General features: G+C 45.1%; 1 protein-coding gene across 2 annotated transcripts in view; it reads right to left on the bottom strand.

The window, feature by feature from the left end:
- Positions 1 to 27457, bottom strand: part of LOC140186515 (ubiquitin-conjugating enzyme E2 L3) — a 96437-nt gene that overhangs the window by 42513 nt on the left and 26467 nt on the right. For both annotated transcript variants that reach the window (XM_072240901.1, XM_072240902.1), the window contains exon 2: positions 23839 to 23934. In XM_072240901.1, coding sequence (XP_072097002.1) covers positions 23839 to 23934 — 96 coding nt within the window. The remainder of the gene's footprint in view (positions 1 to 23838; positions 23935 to 27457) is intronic.

Here is a 27457-nt window from a genome sequence, read left to right as displayed (position 1 = left end):
GAAACTAATCCCTCCTACAGATACTTTATTGATCTCAAGTGAAATTAGTGTCACAGTAGCATTATAACTGTACAGATATAAATATTAGAAGAGAAGTAGAAAGAATAAAAAACAAGTTACCTCGAACAGTCTAACAAGAGGGAGGTTATCACTTCCCCGGCTGTAGGTTGACTCATTATAGAGCCCAATGGCCGAGGGTAAGAATGACCTCATATACCACTCTTTGCAGCAGCACAGTCTTAGTCCACTACTAAACGTGCTCCTCTGTTCAGCCAAGGTGGCATACAGAGGATGAGAAATATTGTTCAGAATTGCCAGGATTTTCTGCAGGGTCCTTTGGTCTACCATAGCCTTGTCCAGTTTGACTCCTAAAACAGAGTTTATTGAGCCTGTTGGCATCACCAGTGTAGATGCCATTACCCCAGCACACCACTGAAGATTGTACTGGCGACAACAGACTGGTAGAACATATGGAGAGGCCTGCATACTCCAAAGGATCTCAGTCTCCTCAGGAAGTAGAAGTGAACTCTAATGTATTTGCCTCTACCACCATACCACACCATCCTATGTATCCACTACTTACTTACACTTCTTACTCCTCACATCCCCTTTGAATCTACATCCCAATTCCATTGGGAAAACTACACACATTGAGATAGATCAACATCTAAAAAGTCGAGGAACTGAAAGGGGATCTGGCACAAAACAGGTTTTGAGACTGACATACATCAGCCTGATTATATTGAATAGCGGGACAGCTTGTGGTGCCTGGTGGCTCTTGTCTGATCTTGCATTCTCATATTCTTGCCCACTCTCACTTCATTCCTTTAATTCTCAAGAAGGGGTGTATGGGGCATCCAGAGAGGGGAAGCATCCCTGGTACAGGGGCATGACCGTGACCAGGCAGCTCTCACCTGTGGCTCCAAGTAGCTGACTGCATGCGACAGCAGTCATACCCTGGTACACAGCTTTGACAGATGGGCTAAGCCGGGTGAGGGTAGCCTGTGGCCCCATATCCCAATGAGATAGAGATCCATTGACCACAAAGGTGGTTCGGCAATGCTTCATGCAGAGTGAAGGGCATGATAAGACAGAGAAGTAGTCACTGTCATCTACTGCAACCATGGAGGACCCCAGTTCCGGACATCCAAGGTCAAGAGAGTGTTACTGCCCCAATTTAAGAACTCCCACGCACAGGTTTCTTGGCATTGTTGGATACGACAAACAACCAACTATCCTCAAGCAACTCAAATGTGGAATCATTCAGTACTGGCAGGGCAGGAAGTGCCTAAAGGTATGGAAGGATTAGTGATGGTGAAGTCCTTCTGCCAGACTTCTGCTGGCTCCTGATGTTTGCATTTGGGATTTCCAATGCTCTTTCAGAAGTTTGAGTGGCCCTCCTGCTGCGTCAAATTGTTAACCTCTTTCTGTGACAGAGTTTGAAATAGCATTTCAGGGCTCTGGTGCTGAGCATCTGAATATTATCACATTTATTTTTGATAATTCCTCACAACACAGGAGTGCTTTTGGCCCATCAAGTAACTGATTGCTCTCAGAACAAAACCATTCTCCCACTGAAATTGCGGGGGCCCTGGCAGAAATATTTAAAATGTCGCTGTCTACGGGTAAAGTGCCGGAGGATTGGAGAGTGGCTCATGTTGTTCCGTTGTTTAAAAAAGGATCGAAAAGTAATCCGGGAAATTATAGGCCGGTAAGTTTAACGTCAGTAGTAGTTAAGTTATTAGAGGGAGTACTAAGAGACAGAATCTACAAGCATTTGGATAGACAGGGGCTTATTAGGGAGAGTCAACATGGCTTTGTGCGTGGTAGGTCATGTTTGACCAATCTGTTGGAGTTTTTCGAGGAGGTTACCAGGAAAGTGGATGAAGGGAAGGCAGTGGATATTGTCTACATGGACTTCAGTAAGGCCTTTGACAAGGTCCCACATGGGAGGTTAGTTAGGAAAATTCAGTCGCTAGGTATACATGGAGAGGTGGTAAATTGGATTCGACATTGGCTCGAAGGAAGAAGCCAGAGAGTGGTGGTAGAGAATTGCTTCTCTGAGTGGAGGCCTGTGACTAGTGGTGTGCCACAGGGATCAGTGCTGGGTCCATTGTTATTTGTCATCTATATCAATGATCTGGATGATAATGTGGTAAATTGGATCAGCAAGTTTGCTGATGATACAAAGATTGTAGTAGACAGTGAGGAAGGTTTTCAGAGCCTGCAGAGGGACTTGGACCAGCTGGAAAAATGGGCTGAAAAATGGCAGATGGAGTTTAACACTGACAAGTGTGAGGTATTGCACGTTGGAAGGACAAACCAACGTAGAACATACAGGGTTAATGATAAGGCACTGAGGAGTGCAGTGGAACAGAGGGATCTGGGAATACAGATAAAAAATTCCCTAAAAGTGTCGTCACAGGTAGATAGGGTCGTAAAGAGAGCTTTTGGTACATTGGCCTTTATTAATCAAAGTATTGAGTATAAGAGCTGGAATGTTATGATGAGGTTGTATAAGGCATTGGTGAGGCCAAATCTGGAGTATTGTGTTCAGTTTTGGTCACCAAGTTACAGGAAGGATATAAATAAGGTTGAAAGAGTGCAGAGAAGGTTTACAAGGATGTTGCCGGGACTTGAGAAACTCAGTTACAGAGAAAGGTTGAATAGGTTAGGACTTTATTCCCTGGAGCGTAGAAGAATGAGGGGAGACTTGATAGCGGTATATCAAATTATGATGGGTATAGATAGAGTGAATGCAAGCAGGCTTTTTCCACTGAGGCAAGGGGAGAAAAAAACCAGAGGACATGGGTTAAGGGTGAGGGGGGAAAAGTTTAAAGGGAACATTGGGGGGGGGCTTCTTCACACAGGGAGTGGTGGGAGTATGGAATGAGCTGCCAAACGAGGTGATAAATGCGGGTTCTTTTTTAACATTTAAGAATAAATTGGACAGGTACATGGATGGGAGGTGTATGGAGGGATATGGTCCGTGTGCATGTCAGTGGGACTAGGCAGAAAATGGTTCGGCACAGTCAAGAAGGGCCAAAGGGCTTGTTTCTGTGCTGTAGTTTCTATGGTTCCTTTCCTACAATCCACTCTGTCTCACATGCTCAGTGGCTCCATAATGATTCTTACCAGCCATCCTCACTGAAGCAATTTAGTGACTGCAGTTAACCTACATATCAGCAACCCTCTGGGATATAGGATGAAACCGGAGCAGAGGGGGAAACTCATGAGGTTAGAATCATCCTCCGGACAGTTCACAAAACTACTTCTTCCACATCTTCTTTCAAATGTGGGTCTGTTACTGTTGGAGCCTGTGATCTATATCTCGGTGGCGTGTTTTTGGGCCGATTGAGCGATCTGGAACTCTGCTGTCTCCACGGGGTTTCGATAAGGTTTCAAGTGAAGTTTGCAGCCTCAAGGACAAGAAGTCTATAGTCCATGATCAACTCCATTTCTTGCAATCTAAGCAAAGAGGAAAACTGAAATCATGAAGAATGAGAGCAGGTGGTGAGTGGCTCTTTAGCGCAGCGGTCTCCAACCACCGGGCTGCAAAGCATGATGCCACCGGGCCGCAAGGAAACGATATGAGTCAGCTTCACCTTTCCTCATTCCCTGTCACAGCCACTGTTGAGCTTGATCGCACGCGAGGTCATTACACACGCGTCATCCATGTCAGCGTGGGAAGAAGATCAACTCCTTGAGCTTGCAAATGACAGCGGGTTGAAAAGTATGTTTGACATAACACCTCTGCCGGCATTCTGGATCAAAGTCAAGGCTAAATATCCTGACATAGCCACGAAAGCACTGAAAACGTTGCTTCCATTTCCAACATATCTCTGCAATGAACGCAACGAAAACTAAACTGCGGAATAGACTGGACATAAAGAACCCCCTTCGAGTATCACCGTCTCCCATCACCCTTCGATGGCACCGTCTTGTTGCAAGGAAACAAGCCCAGGGCTCCCACTGATTCAGTGATACTGGTGTGTTGCAATGATTTTATATGTCCATATGGGGAAAATATGTGCTGTGTGTTTAATATCCAAATGTTACTTAAAATGTTATGATGCCATTGACTTATAAAACCATATAACAATTACAGCAGGGAAACAGGCCATCTCTGCCCTTCTAGTCCATGCCAAATGCTCTCAACTAGTCCCGCCAACCTACTCAGCCCATAACCCTCCATTCCTTTCCTGTCCATATACCTATCCAATTTTTCTTTAAATGATAATATTGAACCTGCCCCTACCACCTCTACTGGAAGTTCGTTCAACACTTACTTCAAGCTCCCCTGTCCTCCCCTGATAATTGACTTATCACTATATTCATGCGAGGAAAATATGCGCTGTGTGTTTAATATTAAATACATTAGATAAACCCTTTCAGAAATTAAATTGGGTGTATTAGCCATTTATCAACTATATTCCAGTCGTGATCAACAACCCCCCCACCCCGAACAGAATTGCCAAAAGCGATTTGTAGAAAAAAAATCGGCATGTACACGCATGCACACTGGTGCCCGCGCAAGGCTTCACGCCATTGTAGTCTTTCTCGGGGTAAACACAACGTACTTGACTGTTACTCTTGTCCATTGGCAACCCTACCCCCCCCCCACCCCCACAGTCGGCCAGTCCGCAAGAATATTGTCAATATTAAACCGGTCCGCTGTGCAAAAAAGGTTGGGGACCCTGCTTTAGCGCCATCAACCAGCCTTTCACTCACTGCTGTCGGAGGAAGATGTCAGTATGTGACAGTCTCTCTCTCTCTCTCCTTCGATGCTGTCGGAAGATGGTGCCAGAGTCCTCGGTTTTGGGCAAGTTTTAATCAACACAGTGCGTGGATTGGACTCTATAGTTCATGTTATGAGGTGTTTCTGGTCACTCCGTTTTTGTCGGTGTTTTATATGATTTTAATCATGGCAGCCTGCAGAAAATGAATGACATGGCGCTAGATTGGGCTGAACTGTATATGCCTGGACTCTTTCAATGACTTTGTGGGTTGGTATTTTATATTCTGTGTTCCTTGCTCTCTTTCTTCTGCCATTTACTCGATGATTTTTTTGCATGTTGGGAGCTCTGAACGAGTTCCATAATTTTTTTTGTTCCACGCATTCTGTGTGAAGAGGAATCTCATGGTTTTTCACTGAATATGTACTTTGAATATAGGAAGAAATTCAAAGCTACAGACAAGACAATGCTGGCAGCTAGCTTGCTGGAAGTGAGACACACCAACAAATCCTATTGTGAATTACTCCCAGGGTCCACTGTTCCCTCGATCAGATTCCCTCTTCTGCAGCCCTTAACCTTTCCCAACTTCTCATACTCCTCCCCCTCATCTACCAGCTGGCACTTCTTCCCCTCCTCCTTATTCTGGTTTCTTCCCCCTTCCTTTCCAGTCCTAATGAAGGGTTCCGGCCCACAGCTTCAACTCTTTATTCTGTGAGGGTGAGAGAGCGAGAGAGAGCACGAGAGAGCGAGAGAGCGAGAGAGAGCGAGAAGAAAGCAAGCACAGCAGGAAGTGAACGGCTGGTAGATGGTGCTGAACACTCGTCACCCTCTGCACTCACCTTGATGTTTTCAATCTTCCTCAACACTTTAATTGGCGAGAAATGGAGTATGTCCCCAGTGGTAATGTTTTTATGACTCTGGAAAGCGCTGGAAGCTTCTCGATATTACATTATATCAATAGAGGCTTTCTGATTAGCCGACTCGTTTGCAAATCTGAATAGAATCTTTCTTATCCATGTGTATAAAAAAGCTGACCACCAGGCAGCGCCAACTCCTTTCTTTTGCCTCTCCCTCTTTTCACTTACTAGACATCTAACACAGTCCATTTTCAACCTTCTTTGGTCAATGAACACTTAATAAAATGATCATAAACCAACATGTTTTGTGCTTGTTTCCTGACTTCAAGAATCTTGGACTAAAAACATCAGATCCAATATGGTCAATATAACACAATAAAATGATAAAAGGATGGGTTACACTTGAATCCTAGGGGGACCAATATCCTGGCAGGGAGATTAGCGAGGGCTACTGAGGTGACTTTAAACTAGAATGGTTGGGGGGTGGGAATCAAATTAAAGAGGCTAGGCGAGAGGAGGTTAGTTCACAACAGGGGGATGGGAACCAGTGCAGAGACACAGAGGGGTGTAAAGTGAGGGTAGAAGCAAAAAGTAGTAAGGAGAAAAGTAAAAGTGGCAGGCCGACAAATCCAGGGCAAGCATCAAAAAGGGCCACTTTTCAACATAATTGTATAAGGGCTAAGAGAGTTGTAAAAGAGCGCCTGAAGGCTTTGTGTGTCAATGCAAGGAGCATTTGTAACAAGGTGGATGAACTGAAAGTGCAGATTGTTATTAATGATTATGATAATGATATAGTTGGGATTACAGAGACATGGCTCCAGGGTGACCAAGGATGGGAGCTCAACGTTCAGGGATATTCAATATTCAGGAGGGATAGACATGAAAGAAAAGGAGGTGGGGTGGCGTTGCTGGTTAAAAATGAGATTAACACAATAGAAAGGAAGGACATAAACCGGGAAGATGTGGAATCGATATGGGTAGAGCTGCGTAACACTAAGGGGCAGAAAACGCTGGTGGGAGTTGTGTACAGGCCACTTAACAGTAGTAGTGAGGTCGGAGATGGTATTAAACAGGAAATTAGAAATGTGTGCAATAAAGGAACAGCAGTTATAATGGGTGACTTCAATCTACATGTAGATTGGGTGAACCAAATTGGTAAAGCTGCTGAGGAAGAGGATTTCTTGGAATGTATGCGGGATGGTTTTTTGAACCAATATGTCAAGGAACCAACTAGAGAGCAGGCTATTCTAGACTGGGTTTTGAGCAATGAGGAAGGGTTAATCAGCAATCTTGTCGTGAGAGGCCCTTTGGGTAAGAGCGACCATAATATGGTGGAATTCTTCATTAAGATGGAGAGTGACATAGTTAATTCAGAAACTAAGGTTCTGAACTTAAAGAGGCGTAACTTTGAAGGTATGAGACGTGAATTAGCTAAGATAGACTGGCAAATGACACTTAAAGGATTGACAGTGGTTATGCAATGGCAAGCATTTAAGGATTGCATGGATGAACTACAACAATTGTTCATCCCAGTTTGGCAAAAGAATAAATCAAGGAAGGTAGTGCACCCGTGGCTGACAAGAGAAATTAGGGATAGTATCAATTCCAAAGAAGAAGCATACAAATTAGCCAGAAAAAGTGGACTGGGAGAAATTCAGAGTTCAGCAGAGGAGGACAAAGGGTTTAATTAGGAAGGGGAAAAAAGATTATGAGAGAAAACTGGCAGGGAACATAAAAACTGACTGTAAAAGCTTTTATAGATATGTAAAAAGGAAAAGACTGGTAAAGACAAATGTAGGTCCCCTACAGACAGAAACAGGTGAATTGATTATGGGGAGCAAGGACATGGCAGACCAATTGAATAATTACTTTGGTTCTGTCTTCACTAAGGAGGACATAAATAATCTTCCAGAAATAGTAGGGGACAGAGGGTCCAGTCAGATGGAGGAACTGAGCGAAATACATGTTAGTAGGGAAGTGGTGTTAGGTAAATTGAAGGGATTAAAGGCAGATAAATCCCCAGGGCCAGATGGTCTGCATCCCAGAGTGCTTAAGGAAGTAGCCTAAGGAATAGTGGATGCATTAGTGATAATTTTTCAAAACTAGTTAGATTCTGGACTAGTTCCTGAGGATTGGAGGGTGGCTAATGTAACCTCACTTTTTAAAAAAGGAGGGAGAGAGAAACCGGGGAATTATAGACCGGTTAGCCTAACGTCGGTGGTGGGGAAACTGCTGGAGTCAGTTATCAAAGATGTGATAACAGCACATTTGGAAAGCGGTGAAATCATCGGACAAAGTCAGCATGGATTTGTGAAAGGAAAATCATGTCTGACGAATCTCATAGAATTTTTTGAGGATGTAACTAGTAGAGTGGGGAGAACCAGTGGATGTGGTATATTTGGATTTTCAAAAGGCTTTTGACAAGGTCCCACACAGGAGATTAGTGTGCAAACTTAAAGCACACGGTACTGGGGGTAAGGTATTGATGTGGATAGAGAATTGGTTAGCAGACAGGAAGCAAAGAGTGGGAATAAACGGGACCTTTTCAGAATGGCAGGCGGTGACTAGTGGGGTACCGCAAGGCTCAGTGCTGGGACCCCAGTTGTTTACAATATATATTAATGACTTGGATGAGGGAATTAAATGCAGCATCTCCAAGTTTGCCGATGACACGAAGCTGGGCGGCAGTGTTAGCTGTGAGGAGGATGCTAAGAGGATGCAGAGTGACTTGGATAGGTTGGGTGAGTGGGCAAATTCATGGCAGATGCAATTTAATGTGGATAAATGTGAAGTTATCCACTTTGGTGGCAAAAATAGGAAAACAGATTATTATCTGAATGGTGGCCGATTAGGAAAAGGGGAGGTGCAACGAGACCTGGGTGTCATTATACACCAGTCATTGAAAGTGGGCATGCAGGTACAGCAGGCGGGGAAAAAGGCGAATGGTATGCTGGCATTTATAGCGAGAGGATTCGAGTACAGGAGCAGGGAGGTACTACTGCAGTTGTACAAGGCCTTGGTGAGACCACACCTGGAGTATTGTGTGCAGTTTTGGTCCCCTAATCTGAAGAAAGACATCCTTGCCATAGAGGGAGTACAAAGAACGTTCACCAGATTGATTCCTGGGATGGCAGGACTTTCATATGAAGAAAGACTGGATGAACTGGGCTTGTACTCGTTGGAATTTAGAAGATTGAGGGGGGATCTGATTGAAACGTATAAAATCCTAAAGGGATTGGACAGGCTAGATGCAGGAAGATTGCTCCCGATGTTGGGAAAGTCCAGAACGAGGGGTCACAGTTTGAGGATAAAGGGGAAGCCTTTTAGGACCGAGATTAGGAAAAACTTCTTCACACAGAGAGTGGTGAATCTGTGGAATTCTCTGCCACAGGAAACAGTTGAGGCCAGTTCATTGGCTATATTTAAGAGGGAGTTAGATATGGCCCTTGTGGCTACGGGGATCAGGGGGTATGGAGGGAAGGCTGGTGCAGGGTTCTGAGTTGGATGATCAGCCATGATCATACTGAATGGCGGTGCAGGCTCGAAGGGCCGAATAGCCTACTCCTGTACCTATTTTCTATGTTTCTATGATCGTAAAGCAACACACAAATACGAGAAAGTCTGCAGATGCTGGAAATCCAGAGCAGCACACAAAATGCAAGAGGAACTTAGCAACTCAGGCAGGATCTAATGAGAGAAATCAACAGTCAACATTTCAGGCCGAGACACTTTTCAGGACAGGAAAGGAAGGGGGAAGACGCCAGAATAAAAAGGAGGGAGGGGAAGGAGGACAGCTAGAAGGTGATAGGTGAAGCCAGGTGATTAGGAAAGGTCAGGAGCTAGAGAAGAAGGAATCTGCTAGGAGAAGAAAATGAACCATAGGGGAAAGGGGAAAGCGATAAGTGGGTGAAAACAATTAAAAGAACAAAGTGGGGAATAGAGGTGGGTGAGTGTGGTGGTGAGAGAGGGAGAATTTTTTTTTACTGGAAAAATCGATATTCAAAACCATCAGGTTGGAGGCTACCCAGATGGAATAGAAGGTTTTCCTCCTCCACCCTGAGGATGGCCACATCTTGGTACAACAGACCCATGGAACTGGAATCAGAATTAAAACGTTTGGCCACCATAAATCAACACGTTCAGTACCTCTTTCCCGAATTCCAAAAGATCTTGGATTAAAAACATCAGAATCCAAAATGGTCAATAGTGAATTATACAGCAGGTGTAAAAGAGAAAACAACTTGCCGACTTTCAACATCACATCATACAACTGAATAATTGACTAATAAGCAGTATTCGCACCCTGCAATAAACATTGCAGAGGTAATGCTGAAAAGCAATGGTAACAATGTACAACACAGTCTTGTCATTAAGTTCTAAAATGAGGAATATCCCTTCCAACCTCCAATTAAGAAGCATGGAAAAGGGTCCTTAAGTGTCAGAAGCAGCTTGTGCTAGGTTTCCCTGTTGTTATCTATTTCAGCAACAACTACAGCTTTTTGGTTACTGTTGGAGACAAAGACTTATCACAGCAGAGCAGCTGCCAGGTCGGTAGCCCTGTGACTCAGCAGAGAAGGATAGAGTCAGACAACACAATAGTAATAGGAAACTCAATATTCAGGGGGCTGACAGGAGATTCTGTGGCTGTAAAAGAGATGTCAGCATGGTGTGTTGCCAGGGTCAAGGATGTCTCAGAGCAGCTACAGAACATTCTCAAGAGGAAGGTGAGGAGCCAGAGGTCATGTTGCAAACAGGCACCAATGAAATAGGAAGAAAAAAGAAAGAGGTCCTGCACAGTGAGTACAGGGAATCAGAATCAAGTGTAATATTACCAGCATATGTAGAGAAATTTGTTGTCCTTCTGGCAGCAGTACCACACAAAACATAATAATAGAAAAAAGGTGAATTAAAATATATACATATTAAATAGTTATAAATAGTACAAAAGTAAAAATTTAAAAAGTAGTCAGGTATGGTTCATGGGTTCAATGTTCATTCAGGAATCAGATGGCAGAGGGGAAGAAGTTGCTCCTGAAATGTTAAGTAAGTGTCTTTAGGTACCTCTTTCTTGATGGCAGCAATGAGAAGAAGGCATGTCCTACATGATGAGGGTCCTTAATGATGGATGCCACCTTTTTAAGGCATCATTCCTTGAAGATGTCCTGGATACTATGGATGCCATGATGGAGTTGACTGAGTTTACAATAAGCTGCGATTCCTAACATGTGCAGTGACACCCTCCCCTCATATCAAAGATAATTCAGCTAGTTAGAATGTTCTAAAACGGTACATCTGTGGAAATCTGCAAATGTCTTTGGTGACATATCAAATCTCCTCAAACTCCGAATAAAATATTGCCTCTTGGAGTTGAATTAGGGCAAAAGTAAAAAGCAGGACCTCAAAGATAGTAATTTCTGGATTTCTCCCTGTGCCATGTGCTAGTCAGGGCTGGAACGGAAAGGTAGAACTTGTAAATATCTGATAGAGGAACTGGTGCAGGAGCAGTGTTTCAGGTTTCTGAATTGTTGGAACCTCTTCTGGGGTACGCGTGAGCAGTACAAGAAGGACTGGGTGCACCTTAGCGGGAGAGGAACTGATATACCTGGCCAGAAGGTTCGCTAGTGCTACTCGGGAGAGTTCAAACTAGATTCATAGGGATGGGAACCAGAGTATCTGGTCATAAAGCAGAGGAGTTGAGAAGAAGGTAAATGTTGTGACCAACAAGAACAGGCAGGAGGAGCAAGGTAATGGGATGTGTGGGGTGAAGTGTATGTTCTTGAATGTTAGGAGCATTAAGGGTAAGATTCAGTGTCACTTGACCCTGCCACTTAGATCTGGCCCACTTCTTTATTAACCTGGTTCAACACTACTTGGCTTTATTGGAATCTTTCTCCTTACATCTACAGTGGTTCTAGGAAGTTTTTAACCCTGTAGAATTTCTTCTATTTCTACATAAATATGACCCAAAATATGATCAGATCTTCATACAAATCCTAAAACTAGATTAAGAGAAGCCAACTAAATAAACACAAAAAACTTGTTCATTTATTTATTGAGAAAAATGATCCAACATTACTTTTTCTAACAAATACATGTATGTGAATCCCTAGGATTATCAGTTCATTTAAAGAGGAAATTAGAGTCAGGTGCTTCAATCAATGGGATGACAATCAGGTGTGGGTGTGGGAAGCCCTGCCCCATTTAAAGAACATAAACTTTGGTCTTCACTATCAAGTCTGATTTTCACCACACAGGTTTTCAGATGTTTGCCATGCCTCGGTCAAAGGAGATTTCTGAGGATCTCAGAAAAAAAGTTGTTGATGGAAACCATCCATCCTTTTCCAGGCTGGAAAAGGATACAAAACCATTTCTAAAGAGTTTGGGGTCCACCAGTCAAGCAGATGGTGTACAAATAGAGGAAATTCAACACCATTGTTACTCTCCCAAGGGGTGGTCGACCAACAAAAATCACTCCAAGAGCAAGGCATGCAATATTCCTGGAGGTCACAAAGAACCCCAGGGTAACATCCAAGGAACTACAGGCATCTCTTGCATTGGCTAATATCAGTGGTCATGAGTTTACCATCAGACAAACACAGAACAACAATGATGTGTACGGCAGGATTGCAAGGAGAAAGCCACTACTCTACAAGAAGAACATTGCTGTCTGTATACTGTTTGCTAAAGACCACGTGGATAAGCCAGGAGCTATTGGAAGAATGTTCTGTGGATGGATGAGTCCAAAATAGAACTTTTTGGCTTATATAAGAAACGTTTTGTTTGGCAACAAGAAAACACTGCATTCCAGCATAAGGACTTCACCCCACCTGTGAAACGTGGCGGTCGCAGTGTCATGGTATGAACCTGCTTTGCTGCCTTGGGACCAGAATGGCTTGCCATCATTGATCAAACTATGAATTCTGAAATGTACCAGCAAATTCTACAGGAAAATGTCAAGATACATGTCAGTTTACTCAAGAATGGTTAAAGCAGAAGAAATTTCATGTTTGGGAATGGCTGAATCAAAGTCCTGACCTTACTCCTATAGAAATGTTGTGGAAGGACCTGAAGCAAGCAGTTCATGAAAAGAAGGCCACCAACATCCCAGAGCTGAAGCAGTTTTGTAAGGAGGAATGGCCTAAAATTCCTTGAAGCCAATGTGCAGGACTGATTAACAGTTAACAGAAATGTTTGGTTGAAGTTGTTACTGTACAAGGGCGTCACACCAAGTCACTGAAAAAAAAGGTTCACATAATTTTTCCAACAAACACGTAGTATTGGATCATTTTTTTCCTCAATAAATAAATGAAAAAGTTTTTTTTTTGTGTTTATTTAATTGGGTTCTCTATCTAGTTTTAGGACATGTGAGATATGATCACATTCCAGGTCACATTTATGCAGAAACAGAAAACATTCTAAAGAGTTCACAGATTTTCTAGCACTACTGTATCTTAAGATTTAGAGTTATGAATATGCTAAGAGTTTATGGGTGCGGTGGGATTATTGCTTTTGCTTGGTGTTGCAGGGGAGATGAATTGTAGGGCTCAAGTGGATGAGGGTGTGGGCATGTAGATGTGTGTGAGGTTAAGGTTGGGACACTGTGCAAAGAGAGCTCTTATGGGATGTCCTCCTTAGGTTTGGCTGTCCCAATAAATTTGTTAACATCCTCCACGAAGGGATGACTGCTCGGGTGACCATAGGAGGACAAGAGTCCGAGCCCTTCCTTGTACACACAGGGGTGAGGCAGGGGTGTGTGCTAGCACCAGTGCTCTTTAACATCTTCCTTTTGTGTGTTACCAAGCTTCTCCACAACGAGGTTGAAGACAGCAGCCGTGTGGCAGTGGAAGTCAGATTAGATGGCAACCTCTTTGACATCAGGAGGCTCCACGCAACCACAAAACTCTGTAGAGAGCAGGTCCTGGAGCTGCAGTATGTCCTTGCTGTGGCGGTGAGAGTGTACAGCAGGATGGGGTTGACAGTCAATACCACCAAGACAGAAGTGGTTTGCCAATGGAGTACCAGTGTCCTACCCACTCTACCTGCCTTCACTGTTGGTGATGAAAAGCTGTCAGTAGTGCCATCTTTCAAATATCTGGGGAGCATTCTCTCTGAGGATAGCGGCATTGACAACGACATCCAGAGCCGCATTAAACAGGCATCAGCTGCCTTTGGGAGACTTCAGCTTACAGTCTTTCAGAACAGCAGCCTTCGTCCCTCCACAAAGGTCGCCGTATACCAAGCGGTCTGTGTCACCACTCTCCTTTATAGCTGTGAAGCTTGGGTAACCTACAGCCGTCACATCAAGTCCTTGGAGAGCTTCCACATAAGCTGTCTCCAGCACATCCTGGGAATTACCTGGCGTGAGCGAGTGCCTCACACTTGTCAAGACCAACTGCAGGAGTATTGAGGCCATGATCACCCAGCATCAGATGGGCACGTGATAAGGATGCCCCCATGTCGGCTACCCTGCAGACTGCTATACAGCCAGCTACATCATGGTCGACGCTCAGCTGGAGGGCCAAAGAAGCGCTATAAGGATCAGATGAAGAATGCTTTAAGGAAGTGTAAGATCAGACCCGAGGACCTGGAGGAGGTACTGCTGGCCGTACCACTTGGCGACAGCTGTGTAGGGACGGGGTTTGTATTGTGGAGATGGAAAGTATAACCAGAAGACAACAGAAGACAGCCAGGAGAAATGCAGCCATGGTTGCCACCGCTACCACATATACATGTCCCACCTGCAATAGAGCTTGTGGGTCCAGGATAGGACTGTATAGTCATCAAAGATCTCACCGTTAAAGGAGTAGACGTCGTCATTGGATTTCGATGAGACAACCGAAGGTGGTTGGGGATAGGGATAGGGGTAAGGTTGGGATGAAGGTGAAAGGCCGGAGGAGGTTGGGTTGTCAACGTAGAGTTAGAGGTAGGATTGGGGTATGGAGGTGAGGGTCTGGAGGGGAGAAGGGGGCTGGCAGGAAGAGAAAGGGGCATGGATAAGTACATGGAACTATGATGTTGTAGCCATAACAGACTCTTGGTCGAGAGCCAGACAAGATTGGATGCTTAATGTTCCAGGGTTCCAATGCAATAGAAGAGATGGAGAAGGGCGCAAAATGGGTTGGAGGGGGGGGGTGTTGCAGCACAATTTGTTTGGTGCATCCTGTAGTTTCTTTAATCAATATGCAGAAGTGCAACAAGAGGAGGGGCCATATTGCACCTGATGATGGACAATGGGGCTGACCAGCTGCCTGACCTATCAGAAGCAGAACTGATAGAGAACAGGAATGACAACTCCATAGTTTTATTAATTAATTGAGAAGCTGTGCAAAACAGTACCTCTCGGCCCTTTGAGCCAGCAACACCCACCCCAATTTAACCCTAGCCTAATCACAGGACAATTTATAACGACCCATTAACCTACCAACCGTGAAGTGTTTGGGCTGTGGGGGGAAACCGGGGTACCTAGAGGACACCCACACGGTTAAACGCATGGCAGGAATTGAACCCAGGTTGCTGGTACTATAAGACACTATGCTACGGTGCTGAACAGCCAATTAGCCTACCAATCTACAGATATTATTGTGGGTGGAAGCTGGAAACACCCAAAGGAAATCCATGTAGTAAACGAAAGAACACACAAAATGCACAGAGATATGACCTGAGGTCAGGGTTAAAGTTGGCTCTCTGGCACTGGGAAGGAGTGGCTGAACTAACTGCACAATTGCTCTAACCTATAATTTCAGGATTATGTGGAAATATATTTGCAACCCTGAAGTCTTTTAAGTAAAATATAATGTGACAAAATGGAACCTGTGAGATCCCAGAGTGTTTTGCTAGTTTGGATGGACACTTTAAGGTGTCTGTGTGTTTTCTGATGGGGGGGAAGGGTGTTTATGGCAGGACTATTTTGATAACAGGAAAACAGAGCACAGCTGTCATGGAGAAGAAGCCTCTAAAAAGCAAAGTCCTTTGCAGATAACCGAGGAACGTTATTATGGAATAAAACAACCTAATTACTATTCTCTGTATGTAACATGCTGCAGTGTTTCACTGCTGTTTAACATGCTGTAAGGTTTATTGTTAATGTTAATGGTTTCTCTGTAGCAGCAATGTTTGGATTATGACCAGAGATAACAGGGTTTGGAATGCTGTGTTCTTTCTTGTGAGCTGGAAGAGAAATTTTCATGGTTTTTGCAGGGGAGAAATGAGGAGAGAAGACGCGAATGGAGAGATTTGGTAGACCACCAGATGGGGTGGACTTGGAGTGAGGGTCCGAAGGGCAGCGACGATCGGAGGAGGTCGGTGGTGAACGATCCACTTATCAGTGAGCTCCAACATTGCGCGACAGACTGTTTAATAAGATTGGGCCCTCTTCTTTTTTTCGTTTCTTTACTAACCATACAGTCAAAGTAAGAATTATAAAGCTTAATCGTTTAATCGCATATTGTGTACTGTTTGTGATAACTGATTTGTAACAGGGGACACATCGCACAGCATCCATCCAAATGAGGTTTCTTAAGTTTGGCTGGGCCAGGGGTTATTACCCCCTATATTAAGCTGCTAGCTGAAGCAAGAATTACAATTGTGGGGGCTATGTTCGGGATTGATTCCGTTGGATGCTGTGTAATTACCCTGAGCAATGAACCAGTGGGGCAGATATTTGTACTCCGGGTGAATTGCTAATTCCACTGTTAAGTACTGTTGAAGTTGCAATTGTTGGCAGAGGTTTGATAAAATGGCTGGCGCAGCTCTCGTTTTAATGCAGACCAGCACTGAGGTAGCAGTAGCTGAAAGCAGAGATTTCAAAGACAGGGTTCTCTCATTTCTGAGGAGTGAGGGGAAAGAGTGGTCGGATTTGGAATGTCTAATTAGTCCATGTTCCCCGGTGAAGAGTGAGAATTCTGAGTCAGTATCCACCCTTACTTCTCGGGCGAATAAATGGAAAAATCAGATTCAAAGTCCCAGCTATGGCAGGCTCCGCCTATTCTCTGGAATAACGCCCACCCCTAAAAGGGAGGAGTATGAGACTTGGGCAGAGCGGACTCTCAGCTGTTAGATGAGTGGCAGTGCTCTGATGATGAAAAGCGACAAGAGATTGGTTGAAAGTTTGAATGGGCAGGCTGCTGACATTGTGAGAGCTGTCAGGTTGAAGTCTCCCGTAGCGACAGCTGCCAATTATCTGCAAGCACTGAATAATGCTTTTGATCCGACTGGAAGCCCGATGGAGCTCATGGTGGGGTTTCAGAACATGCGTCAGGAGAAGGGGGAGAAGCTTTCTGCTTTTATTTTTCCGCTAGAGAGGCAGCTAAATTGCTTGCAGCGCAGAGGGGTCATTCAGGCAGCTGAGGTGGATCAGTTAAGAATGGACCCGATAGCCAGGGGCACCCAGTCCCATGACCTGATTACTTGGGGTCTCTGACAGTCTCGTAAGATGTGCCCCCCTCCATCTTTTGTTGAGCTGTTCAGAGAGGTACGGGGAGGAGAACGCGGCGGAGGCGCGGGAGGACTCAGTCAGCAGGATACAGTGCTTGGTAGTAGTCCCCTGCGGTGATGTGACCACAGATAGTCTACCCTGGGGAGTAGTAGAGGAGATTGTGGCAAAGTTATCGGCGGGTGTGACCCCCCAATGTGATGGAGCTGATGGGGGGGGGGGGGAGATTCCCCAAGGGGGCGAACAATGCGGAGGGCTGATGGCAGCAGGTGTCACGCCAGAAGGAGAGTGAGCCCCCGGGTACCTCAGCAGGGAGAGTCGTTGGGAAAACCAAGAGGAGACCCAGTGAGGGAACGGCCTGGCGTCTCTGGGGGAACACGTTCTCAGCAATGTATCAAGGAACCCCCGAAAATGAAAAGCCCAATTCCTGAAGGCTTAGTGGGTCCATGCTCCAGTATGTTGCTACTAATAGAGGGTATTTACGCTAAAGCCATACTCGACACCGGGTCGCAGGTCACATTGTTGTACCAGTTGTTTTACAACCGGTATCTGAAACATTTACCATTGACACCATTCAGGGCACTGGAGATCTGGGGGCTTAGTGCTAGTGATTATCCATACGACGGTTATTTGTCAGTGAAGACGGAGTTCTTGGAGGCCGATGTGGGAGTGTCTGAGTTCCCTGATACATTGGTGCTGATCTGTCCGGACCCTGTTGAGAAAGGCGGCATTTCAATTCTGGTGGAGACCAACACCCCTCTTGAGAAGAGGCTCATGGGGACCTGCAAGAAGGCTAGCGAGAGCTTTCTGGGAACACTGTCCGTGCACCCTGGATTTTGAGTTGTTTCTGAGGAAGTGCATGGCAGCATTGGGCTGGATACCGAATTTAAACCAGGGACTGTGTGGTTCACCCAGTCGAAGCCAATGGCAGTATGGCCCGGGGAAGTAGCAAGAGTGATGGGGACCCCCAAATTTCCCGGAGTGCCTGAGGGCGAAGCCCTCTTATTGGATGTTCCAGAAGACCACGAGGGGAAGTCGGATTTCCTGCTGGGGTAGTGGTGAGGCCCGATCTGCAGAAGCCCTCAGCTGTACAGGCCAGCAGGATGGCAGTAATTGTCAGGAACACTACGAAGAGGGAGGTCACCTTCAAGCGGGGGATGCCCCAGGCACATTTGTTCCTGGTGACTGTAATGTCCAGTGCCCCTGTGAGACATGCCGGGGAGAAACTATTGGAAAAGGCGGTAAAGTTGATGCTGAGTCATTCAACTTCGGGGATTCCCCGGTTCCTGCGGGTTGGAAGAGGAGGCTGGTAGAGGAGACGCTGAAGCTGGAAGGTGTCTTTTTCACTGACGACTTTGATGTGGGTTGCTCGAAGAGCATGAGTCACACATTCGGGTGACTGAGGATACCCCGTTCAGAGAAAGGTCGCAGTGACTGGCCCCTGCAGAGGTGGAGGACGCTTGGCAGCATGTGTTTAAGTTGAAGGAAGCTGGGATCATCACGAGTCCCGAAGCCCCTATGCATCCCCAGTAGTAGTGGTCCGAACGAAGAATGGGAAGGTACGGATGTGTGTGGACTATAGGACTCTGAACAGGCGTATCATCCTTGACCAGTATACTGTCCCAAGAATTGAAGATGCGCTGGCCTGCCTGAGTGCTGCAAAGTGGTTCAGTGTGCTGGACTTGAGGAGTGGATATTACCAGATCCCCATGAGACAAAGAGAAAACTGCATTTATATTTCCAGTTCAAAAGGATGCCACAGGGCATCTTGGGAGCTCCTGCAACCTTCCAGTGGGTCATGGAGTGGATATGAACTTACTTGAGGTATTGGTATATCTGGATGACCTCATAGTGTTTGAATCCACCTTGGAAGAACATGAAGCGAGGCTGCTGAAGGTGCTGGACCACCTGAAAGCTGAAGGGTTAAAACTTTCCCTGCCAAACATCTGTTAGCTATGATGGGCACATAGTCGTACGGGATGGAGTAGCTACAAATCTGGCTAAGATAGAGGCGGTTACCACTTGGCCAAGACCCCAGACTGTGAGCGCTCTGCACTCGTTCCTTGGTTTCTGTGGTTACGATCGGAGGTTTGTGAAAGGCTACGTGAAAGTGAGTCACCCTTTGAATCAGCTTCTGTGCGGTTACCCTCCCTTGGGGAAGAAAGGGAGGGGGGAAAAAGGACAGTAGGGTGGAGAGTATCTTAGCCCATCACAGCCCTTTGGACCAAGGTGGGATGCAAACTGTGAGGAGGCCTTTCAGTCGCTGAAGGAGCTGCTGACCTAAGCGCTGGCTTCTGCAGACCCCCGATTACCGTATGTATTGCACATGGATGCCAGCCAAGAGGGTTTAGGGGGTATCCCGTATCAGGATCAGGGCTCCAGGTTGAGGCCCGTTGCATTTGTCAGCCAGAGTCTGTTGCCATCTGAGAAAAACTATCGCACAAGTTGGAATTTCTGGCGTTGAAATGGGCGTTATCAGTGGTTAGAAGCATTGTCTGCCTATGATTTCAGCCTGAAGTACTGGCCGGGAAGCAGGAATGTTGATGCTGATGCTTTGTCCCAATGGATGCATGAGGGACTGGTCAGGGACCAGGAGTGACAGAGCATTCCTGCCCTGTGTCAGTTTGTCATCACCGTGACGGCAGAGGAAAAGAAGGGGCAGGAGTGAGCGGTGGATCAACTGGGGGCTTCTGATGACTCCATCCCCCAAGTTTATTGTAACCTGACTGCTCTGAAGACAAATCAGCTGCTGGAATTGAGTTCTGGGGAAGTGGCTGCTGCTCAGCGAGATGATCCAGGCATTGGTACCATTTGGGTGACGGTTGAAAAGGGAGACATGGCTCAGGCAGAGAGGACAAAACACACGTTGGTGCCTCCATTACTACGAGAATGGCCTCGGTTGGAGTTGAAGAACCAGATCTTATATCAGGTCACGTCACCCCCAGACCAACCCTGGCATTGTCAGCTGGTCCTGCCCAAGAAGTATTGGAGGATGGCGTTGAAATCACTTCATGATGATTCTGGACATTTGGGGGTGGAAAAGACCTATGGATTGCTCAGAGACCTATTTTACTGGCCCCGAATGAAGTCAGAGGTCGAAGAATACTGCAAGTCATGCATTCGATGCATACGGCAGAAGACACTGCCTATGCGGGCAGCTCCCTTGTCCCACCTGCAGAGTGTACGGATTTCCTGTCAATAGAACCTGATACCAGCAACACGGCGAGTGTCTTAGTCATCATGGACCACTACACCAGATATGCTCAGGCTTTTCCTACCAAGGACCAGAGGGCGTCTATGGTGGCAAAGTTGTTATGAGAGAAGTATTTCATTCATTTTGGCCTTCACAGGCGAATACATAGTGATCAGAAATGGGATTTCGAGAGCAGACTCATCTGTGAGTTACTGGGCATGCTTGGAGTCGAGAAGTCGAGGACCACGCCCTATCACCCCCAGGGTGATCCCCAGCCAGAGAGGTTTAACCAGACCTTGCTAGACATTCTCGGGACTCTGGAGATCAGCAAGAAGAGCAGGTGGAGTCAACATATTGGACATCTGGCTCACAGTTATAATTGTACGCGAAATGAAGCTAATGGGTACTTGCCATATTATCTGATGTTTGGGCGCGAGGCAAGGTTGCCCACTGACCTTTGTTTTGGGACTAATGAGGGTGACTTACCACCGAAAGCTTATCTGAAGTATGTGTCTGACATGAGAAGAGAGTTGAAAAGGGCTTATGAATTAGCTAGGGTCGTGGCTGCCAAACAGAATCAAGGGAATAAGAGAGAGTATGACCTAAAGGTGAGGTTCTCCCAATTCCTGCCGGGAGACAGAGTCCTCATAAGGAATTTGGGGCTATCTGGAAAGCATAAGCTGGCTGACTGCTGGGCGGCTACGCCCTATGTGGTGGAGTCAGATGCCAAACCTACCAGTTTTCCGGGTGAAACCAGAGGATGGGAATGGGCCTGTCAAGATTCTCCATCAGAACCACCTGGGTCAAGAGGTGCAGGTAGACCCAGAGCCCGAACTGGAGCCTACACCTAGTAAGAAAACTCTTTGGAAACACGGGGGACTACCAGGCCCCCAACAAGCGAGGTTAGACCGGCCCCCACCCGAGAGGGATACTGATTCAGAGGATCAGGACCTGGATGTGTGGTCCTAACTCCCCAGTGATTGAGGAAGAGACTCCTGGCCCTTCTCCCATTGAGACAGATGAAGTTGGGGGGGGGGGGGAACTATCTGTGGGCAGACTGGGTTGCAGTGAGACTCTGCAGGGGAGGAAGCAGGGTTCGATCACAGAACAGAGGACTCCGAGTTGCAGGTGGGCACGTGTGCTAGATCAGAGAAGGCCTCGTCAGGTAGACCAGAAGTATCCCCAGTAGTGTCGGAACCTGAAGAGTTAGATGATGGGGTGCAGAGGTCTCAGAGAATTAGGAGACCACCGGATAGGTTGGCCTACGTAGCACCAGGGGAACAGAGTGTGACCCCCTACTGTCTTGGGGAGCTATGTCACTGCCTTTTACACCTGGATTGGACTTCTGTGTTTTGCAGGAAGGGTTGGCGAATTATCTCAACGTCATGAGGACATAACTAAATTTAGTGGGGGGGGGGGGGCGGGGGACAGTATAACATGCTGTCAGGTTTCATTGCTGTGACATGCCGCAAGGATTCACTGTTAATGTAATGGTTTCTCTGTAGCAGCAATGTTTGGGTTATGACTAGAGATAACAGGGTTTGGAATGCTGTTCTTCTTTCTTTTGGCTGGAAGAGAGATTTGCAGTCTTTTGCTGGGGAGAGATGAGGAGAGAAGACACGGATGGAGAGATTTGGTACACCGCCGAACGGGGTGGACTTGGAGCGAGGGTCCAAAGGGCAGCGACGATCGGAGGAGGTCGATGGTGGACGATCAACTTATCAGTGAGCTTCAACATTGCACAACAGACTGTTTAATAAGATTGGGACTTTTTTTTCTTTTCTTTACTAACCATATAGTTAAAGTAAGAATTATAAAGCTTAATTGTATATTGTGTACTGTTTGTGATTTCGGGGTACTGATTTGTAACAGGGGACACATCCCGCAGCATCCACCCAAACGAGATTTCTTAAGTTTGGCCGGGCCAGGGGCCATCACCCACTATATTAAGCTGCTAGCCAAAGCGAAAGTTACATGTAAAACATATAAAACTTGTTTGTTTGAGCTATAAGATTGAAGCTTTTCTCCAATAACGTGTGGAGGTAGTTTCCCTTTCAAGTAAAATGATACAATGTGTCCATAATTTGATCCACTCTGAATTTGTTGTAGTTTGTTGTTGTACATTAGAAGACCCAGCTGAACGGTACATGACAATTACCATGACTAAACTGGCTTTTGAGTTTAACTTCCATGGTTGCCATGGTGAGAACTGAACCTGCACTATGAAATCAATGGTGCAGAAGATAAGCTGCTAACCCAGTAACTTAATACTATTGTAACCTTCCCTAACTCATTATCAACATCATATTCTGAACTTCCCTTGGCAGTCTTTTTAATTACATATAAAGATATCCTCATTCAAATGTAGTAATTCTTATTAATAGTGGCCTATTAAAAAAGCAGCCTGTTATTTTTACTAGAAACAAAAGTCTTTCGTCATACCATAGAACATGCCATTGGACATTTGACAGAAGCCAGATTACTGAAACTGGTCAACAGTTTGATCACAGGTAGGTCTCAAAGTGCATCTTAAAAGTAGTAAGAGTGAGGTAGAGGGGTTTAAGAGGGGGAAAAAAAGTGAAATATACGACTGCCAATATTCAGAGTCATTTAGTCATAGTCATACTTTATTGACCCCGGGGGAAATTGGTTTTCGTTACTGTTGCACAATAAATAATTGAATAGTAATAAAACCATAAATAGTTAAATAGTAATATGTAAATTATACCAGGAAATAAGTCCAGGACCAGCCTATTAGCTCAGGGTGTCTGACCCTCCAAGGGAGGAGTTGTAAAGTTTGATGGCCACAGGCAGGAATGACTTCCTATGACGCTCTGTGTTGCATCTCGGTGGAATGAGTTTTTCTTTGGGGACATTGGTGAAATCCAAATATTGTGGTGAGTTACAGGGGCAAATAATATTATTTAAATGAGAAGCTAGTGGGGATTTGAAACATGGAAATATTAGAACTGAAAATGTAATAATAATTAAATGGGAATTCTACAAATTAAAAAAAAAGCTGGACAAAATTTTTAATGATAAGTACAATTTACAATGACCAACTAACCTACTAACTGGTACGTCTTTGGACATAACTGAGAGTGCCTGGGAAGAAACCCAGGCACTCACAGGAAGAACATACAAACCTTACTGGAGGACACCAAATTGAACTCTGAACTCACGAGCTGTAATAGCATCACACTAACTGCTACGCTACCATGGAACAATCAAACGCTGGGAGATAATGAAACATTGATGAGTTTCAATCGCAGATTAGCAGAGGGAAGAAATGAACACAACAATGTTATAAAGATGGAAAGGGGCAATTCTCTGTGATGCAATGGATACCAGGCCAGGTGTTTCTACAGGGCCAGAAGTAACACCAGATATGAGCATTGTTCACATTGATTTCAGACAATCACCAATAATTCCAATAAAACTCAGTTAAGGAACTGAGTTCACCACTAAACTTTAAAAAAAAAATGAAATAGTTACTTAATTTCTGTAAGATGACAAATTGCTTTGAGCTTTGCACTGTGAACTAACAGTGAATTGATAATTAAAGCGTGATCAACTACAAAGCTGGATTGTGTACAGTAAATTAAACTGTGGTCTACTTACAGGAACAATAAGCCCTTGCCAATACAAAAGGTTCGCTTCATCCACTAGGATATTACGGAAATTCTTCATTCCAGACTCACGAATATCTTTAAGCTCCTAAAAAGATTAAAAAAAAAACATTGGTAGAATACCAATAACTACTCTGTGGCAGAATATTGAACACTGGACCTATTCCAATTACTGGCCATCACTAAGTTTATGTCAAATCATTTCACTATATATCATCAAACGAGACAACATTTCTCCAAACATTTCTTCTTTCTGAAGACGGCGAATGCAATGTTGGCATTCATTTCTAGAGGAATAGAGTATAGGAGCAGGGATGTGATGTTGAGGGTCTATAAGGCACCGGTGAGACCTCACTTGGAGTACTGTGGGCAGTTTTGGTCTCCTTATTTAAGAAAGGATGTGCTGACGTTGGAGAGGGTACAGGGAAGATTCACTAGAATGATTCCGGGATTGAGAGAGTTAACATATGAGGAACATTTGTCCGCTCTTGGACTGTATTCCTTGGAGTTTAGAGTTTAGAATGAGGGGAGACCTCATAGAAACATTTCGAATGTTGAAAGGCATGGACAGAGTGGATGTGGCAAAGTTGTTTCCCATGACGGGGGAGTCTAGTACGAGAGGGCATGACTTAAGGATTGAAGGGCGCCCATTCAGAACAGAAATGCGAAGAAATTTTTTTAGTCAGAGGGTGGTGAATCTATGGAATTTGTTGCCGCGGGCAGCAGTGGAGGCCAAGTCATCGGGTGTATTTAAGGCAGAGGCTGATAGGTATCTGAGTAGCCAGGGCATCAAAAGTTATGGTGAGAAGGCGGGGGAGTGGGACTAAATGGGAGAATGGATCAGCTCATGATAAAATGGCGGAGCAGGCTCGATGGGCCAAATGGCCGACTTCTGCTCCTTTGTCTTATGGTCTTAAACCAGAGTGTAAAACACATATGATACACTCATACTTGGACACATCACACACGAGCAGGTCCACAAGACCATCCAGCACCATATTGGCCACCGTGAAGACCTTCTCACAACGGTGAAGAAAAGAAAGCTGAGATGGTATGGCCACGTAACAAGATCCAGTGGCCTTGCAAAGACCGTTCTACAAGGAACTGTGGAAGGGAAAAGGAGGAGAGGTAGACAGAGGAAAAGATGGATGGACAACATTAAAGAATGGACAGGGAAAACATTTGCGGTGAGCCAGACTCTGGCACACAACCACGACAGATGGAACAGACTGGTGCAAAGCTTGCCATGACGGCGCCCCGACGACTCCACCAGGAGTTCAGGGCACAAGGCAAGGGAAGAGTTCATAAATTAAATATTGTAAGGGGCAGGACAGATTAATCAGTGACACTTTGAAAATGATACGGCAGGGAGTTCAGAATCCTTATGGCCCTGACCATTCTTGTCTTCATGCATCGGATTCCCCTGCCTGATGGTAGAAAGTCAAAGAGGATGCTGGATGGATTGGTGGGTTCCCTGATAACACCAAGGGCCTTGCCTACTTAATGCTCCTAATAAATGACCCCAGTGGATGGTAGGGAGACCCCTACGATCCTCTCAGCTGTTCTCACAGTTTGATTTCCTATCAAATGCTTGGCTGCTCCCAAACCAGATGGAGATGAAACCTGTCAGGATTCTCTCAATAATGCTCCTATAAAATGCAGTTAAGATTGGGGGGGGGGGCAGGGGAGAAGACTCATTTGCTTTAGTCTCCGTAGGAATGGTGGTGCTGCTCAGGGAGGTGGGTGAAGTACAGAGAGGAACAAGCTGATCCTCTGAACCTTCCCTCTCAAGGTGAATAGGCCTCAGGCAGTGTACCCTGAAAGTCTATCCCATAACAGCCTGAAAACCTTTTGATGATTCATTATCAAAGGACTTGTAGCATAAACATGCTTAACTAACTTAAAAAAGTAAACATTTAAATATTAAAATGTACAAAATATATCACTCATGTACATTTACACTCTATTCAGGGAGTTAAGCTATTTATCTGGCCATCACTGGCATAAACTCCAGGAGTCAAGGTGAAGTACATACTACGGTTAGTCAGGACATCATTGATCTACCACTGGCATCAATGACGACTGGTGAAGTAGGTGGTCAGGTGAGCCGGCATAAAGACAGGCTGACCAGAATAGATAAATGATAGTTCTTTACAGGCCCAGGAACAATGAGAAAAATTCAACTCAAAAATTTGTTAATTCCTCTCCCTTGAAAAAGGCAGCTAAATGGTTCAAAGTATTAAATATTTGTTAAGAAAAAGTATTTAAAAGGATATAATTGAAATCCTCTGCAGCAGAAAACTGAATGCACCATGCGCTCAGTGGTCAAAGCAAATTAATAAATTTGACCTTGCAATGTTACCTTCAGAGTTCATCCATATAATTGCATGAATCTCCTAATCACTTGTTTTAATATGGTATGGTTGTTAACACACAGAAATGTGGCAGCCAGCAACAAGGAAGGCCCAATAAACAGAATCCCAGCTATGGTGATTAAGTACTTATTTCAGTTTCAGATCATTTTATGACACCTAGAGTGGTTTGACTGGTTTCACATCCTATACTGCACTCAATCACCAATACAGTGGCTTATCAATGCAGAAACTGGAACTTCCAGTTTAAAATGGCACTGTTGAAGGCATGCAACAGCATACTTGTGGTTCAAAAGCAAAGAAGTTCAATTAAAAACATTACTAATAACACTTTTTTGAAGTAAATTGTGGTAAACTATCACACAAACAACGAAGAGAATTCGAGAGAGGTGTCATGCTGGAGCACTACAAGATCAACGCACTTGGAGCTGAAGCCCTACTGGTTGGAGTGAATGATTTGGACAGAAGTCAGAACAGGAGTTCCGATACCTGTCCAACTAACCCAAGTGTGGGGGTAGATCACTCTAAGTGATTTGGAGAGGTCAAAAGTGGCTTTTCAACAGCGAAATCTAGGCCTGGAGTGATTTGCCACTGTTCCGAAAATTTGAACACCAGCTCAGATAGACTAGAAAAGCATAGTGTTGAGAATACAGCCGATTTTGTTTGCTCTCCCGCAATGTTCAATCCTCTCTCTACAACGCTGAGGCGGTGAGACTGCCCGCTGCTACTGTGCTTTATGTCTGCAGACTTGCGACAATTTGCCCCGCTACCATGATGAACTGGGGTTAGGGCTTACTCCGGAGAGTTGGATCTAAAGACTCAATTTGGTTCGGAACGCTGGTGTTGTTGCTTGTGTCTATTGTTTGTGTGATATTTGTGTTTTTTTCTCTTTCTGCTCGCATTAGGGGTTGGTCTTTTTTTTAAAATTGGCTTCTTTCGGGTCACTGCTGCCATCAAGGAAGGAGGTACAGGAGCCTCAGGCTCAGGAACAGTTACTACCATCAGGCTCTTGAACAAGAGAATAACTTCACTTACCCCAGCACTGAACTGTCCCCACAACCTATGGACTCACTCTCAAGGACTCTTCATCTCATGTTTTCAATATTTATTGCTTATTTATTTTTTCTTTCTTCTTGTATTTGCATATCCTATACTGCACTCAATCACCAATACAGTGGACTGTGTGTGCGGCCTCCACTGGTCGTGCTTGACCATGGGTACTGCGCCTCTGGTAGTCAC

Source organism: Mobula birostris, chromosome 22 (assembly GCF_030028105.1).
Source record: "Mobula birostris isolate sMobBir1 chromosome 22, sMobBir1.hap1, whole genome shotgun sequence".
Lineage (NCBI taxonomy): Eukaryota > Metazoa > Chordata > Chondrichthyes > Myliobatiformes > Myliobatidae > Mobula > Mobula birostris.
This window is presented reverse-complemented; position numbering and strand designations above follow the sequence as displayed.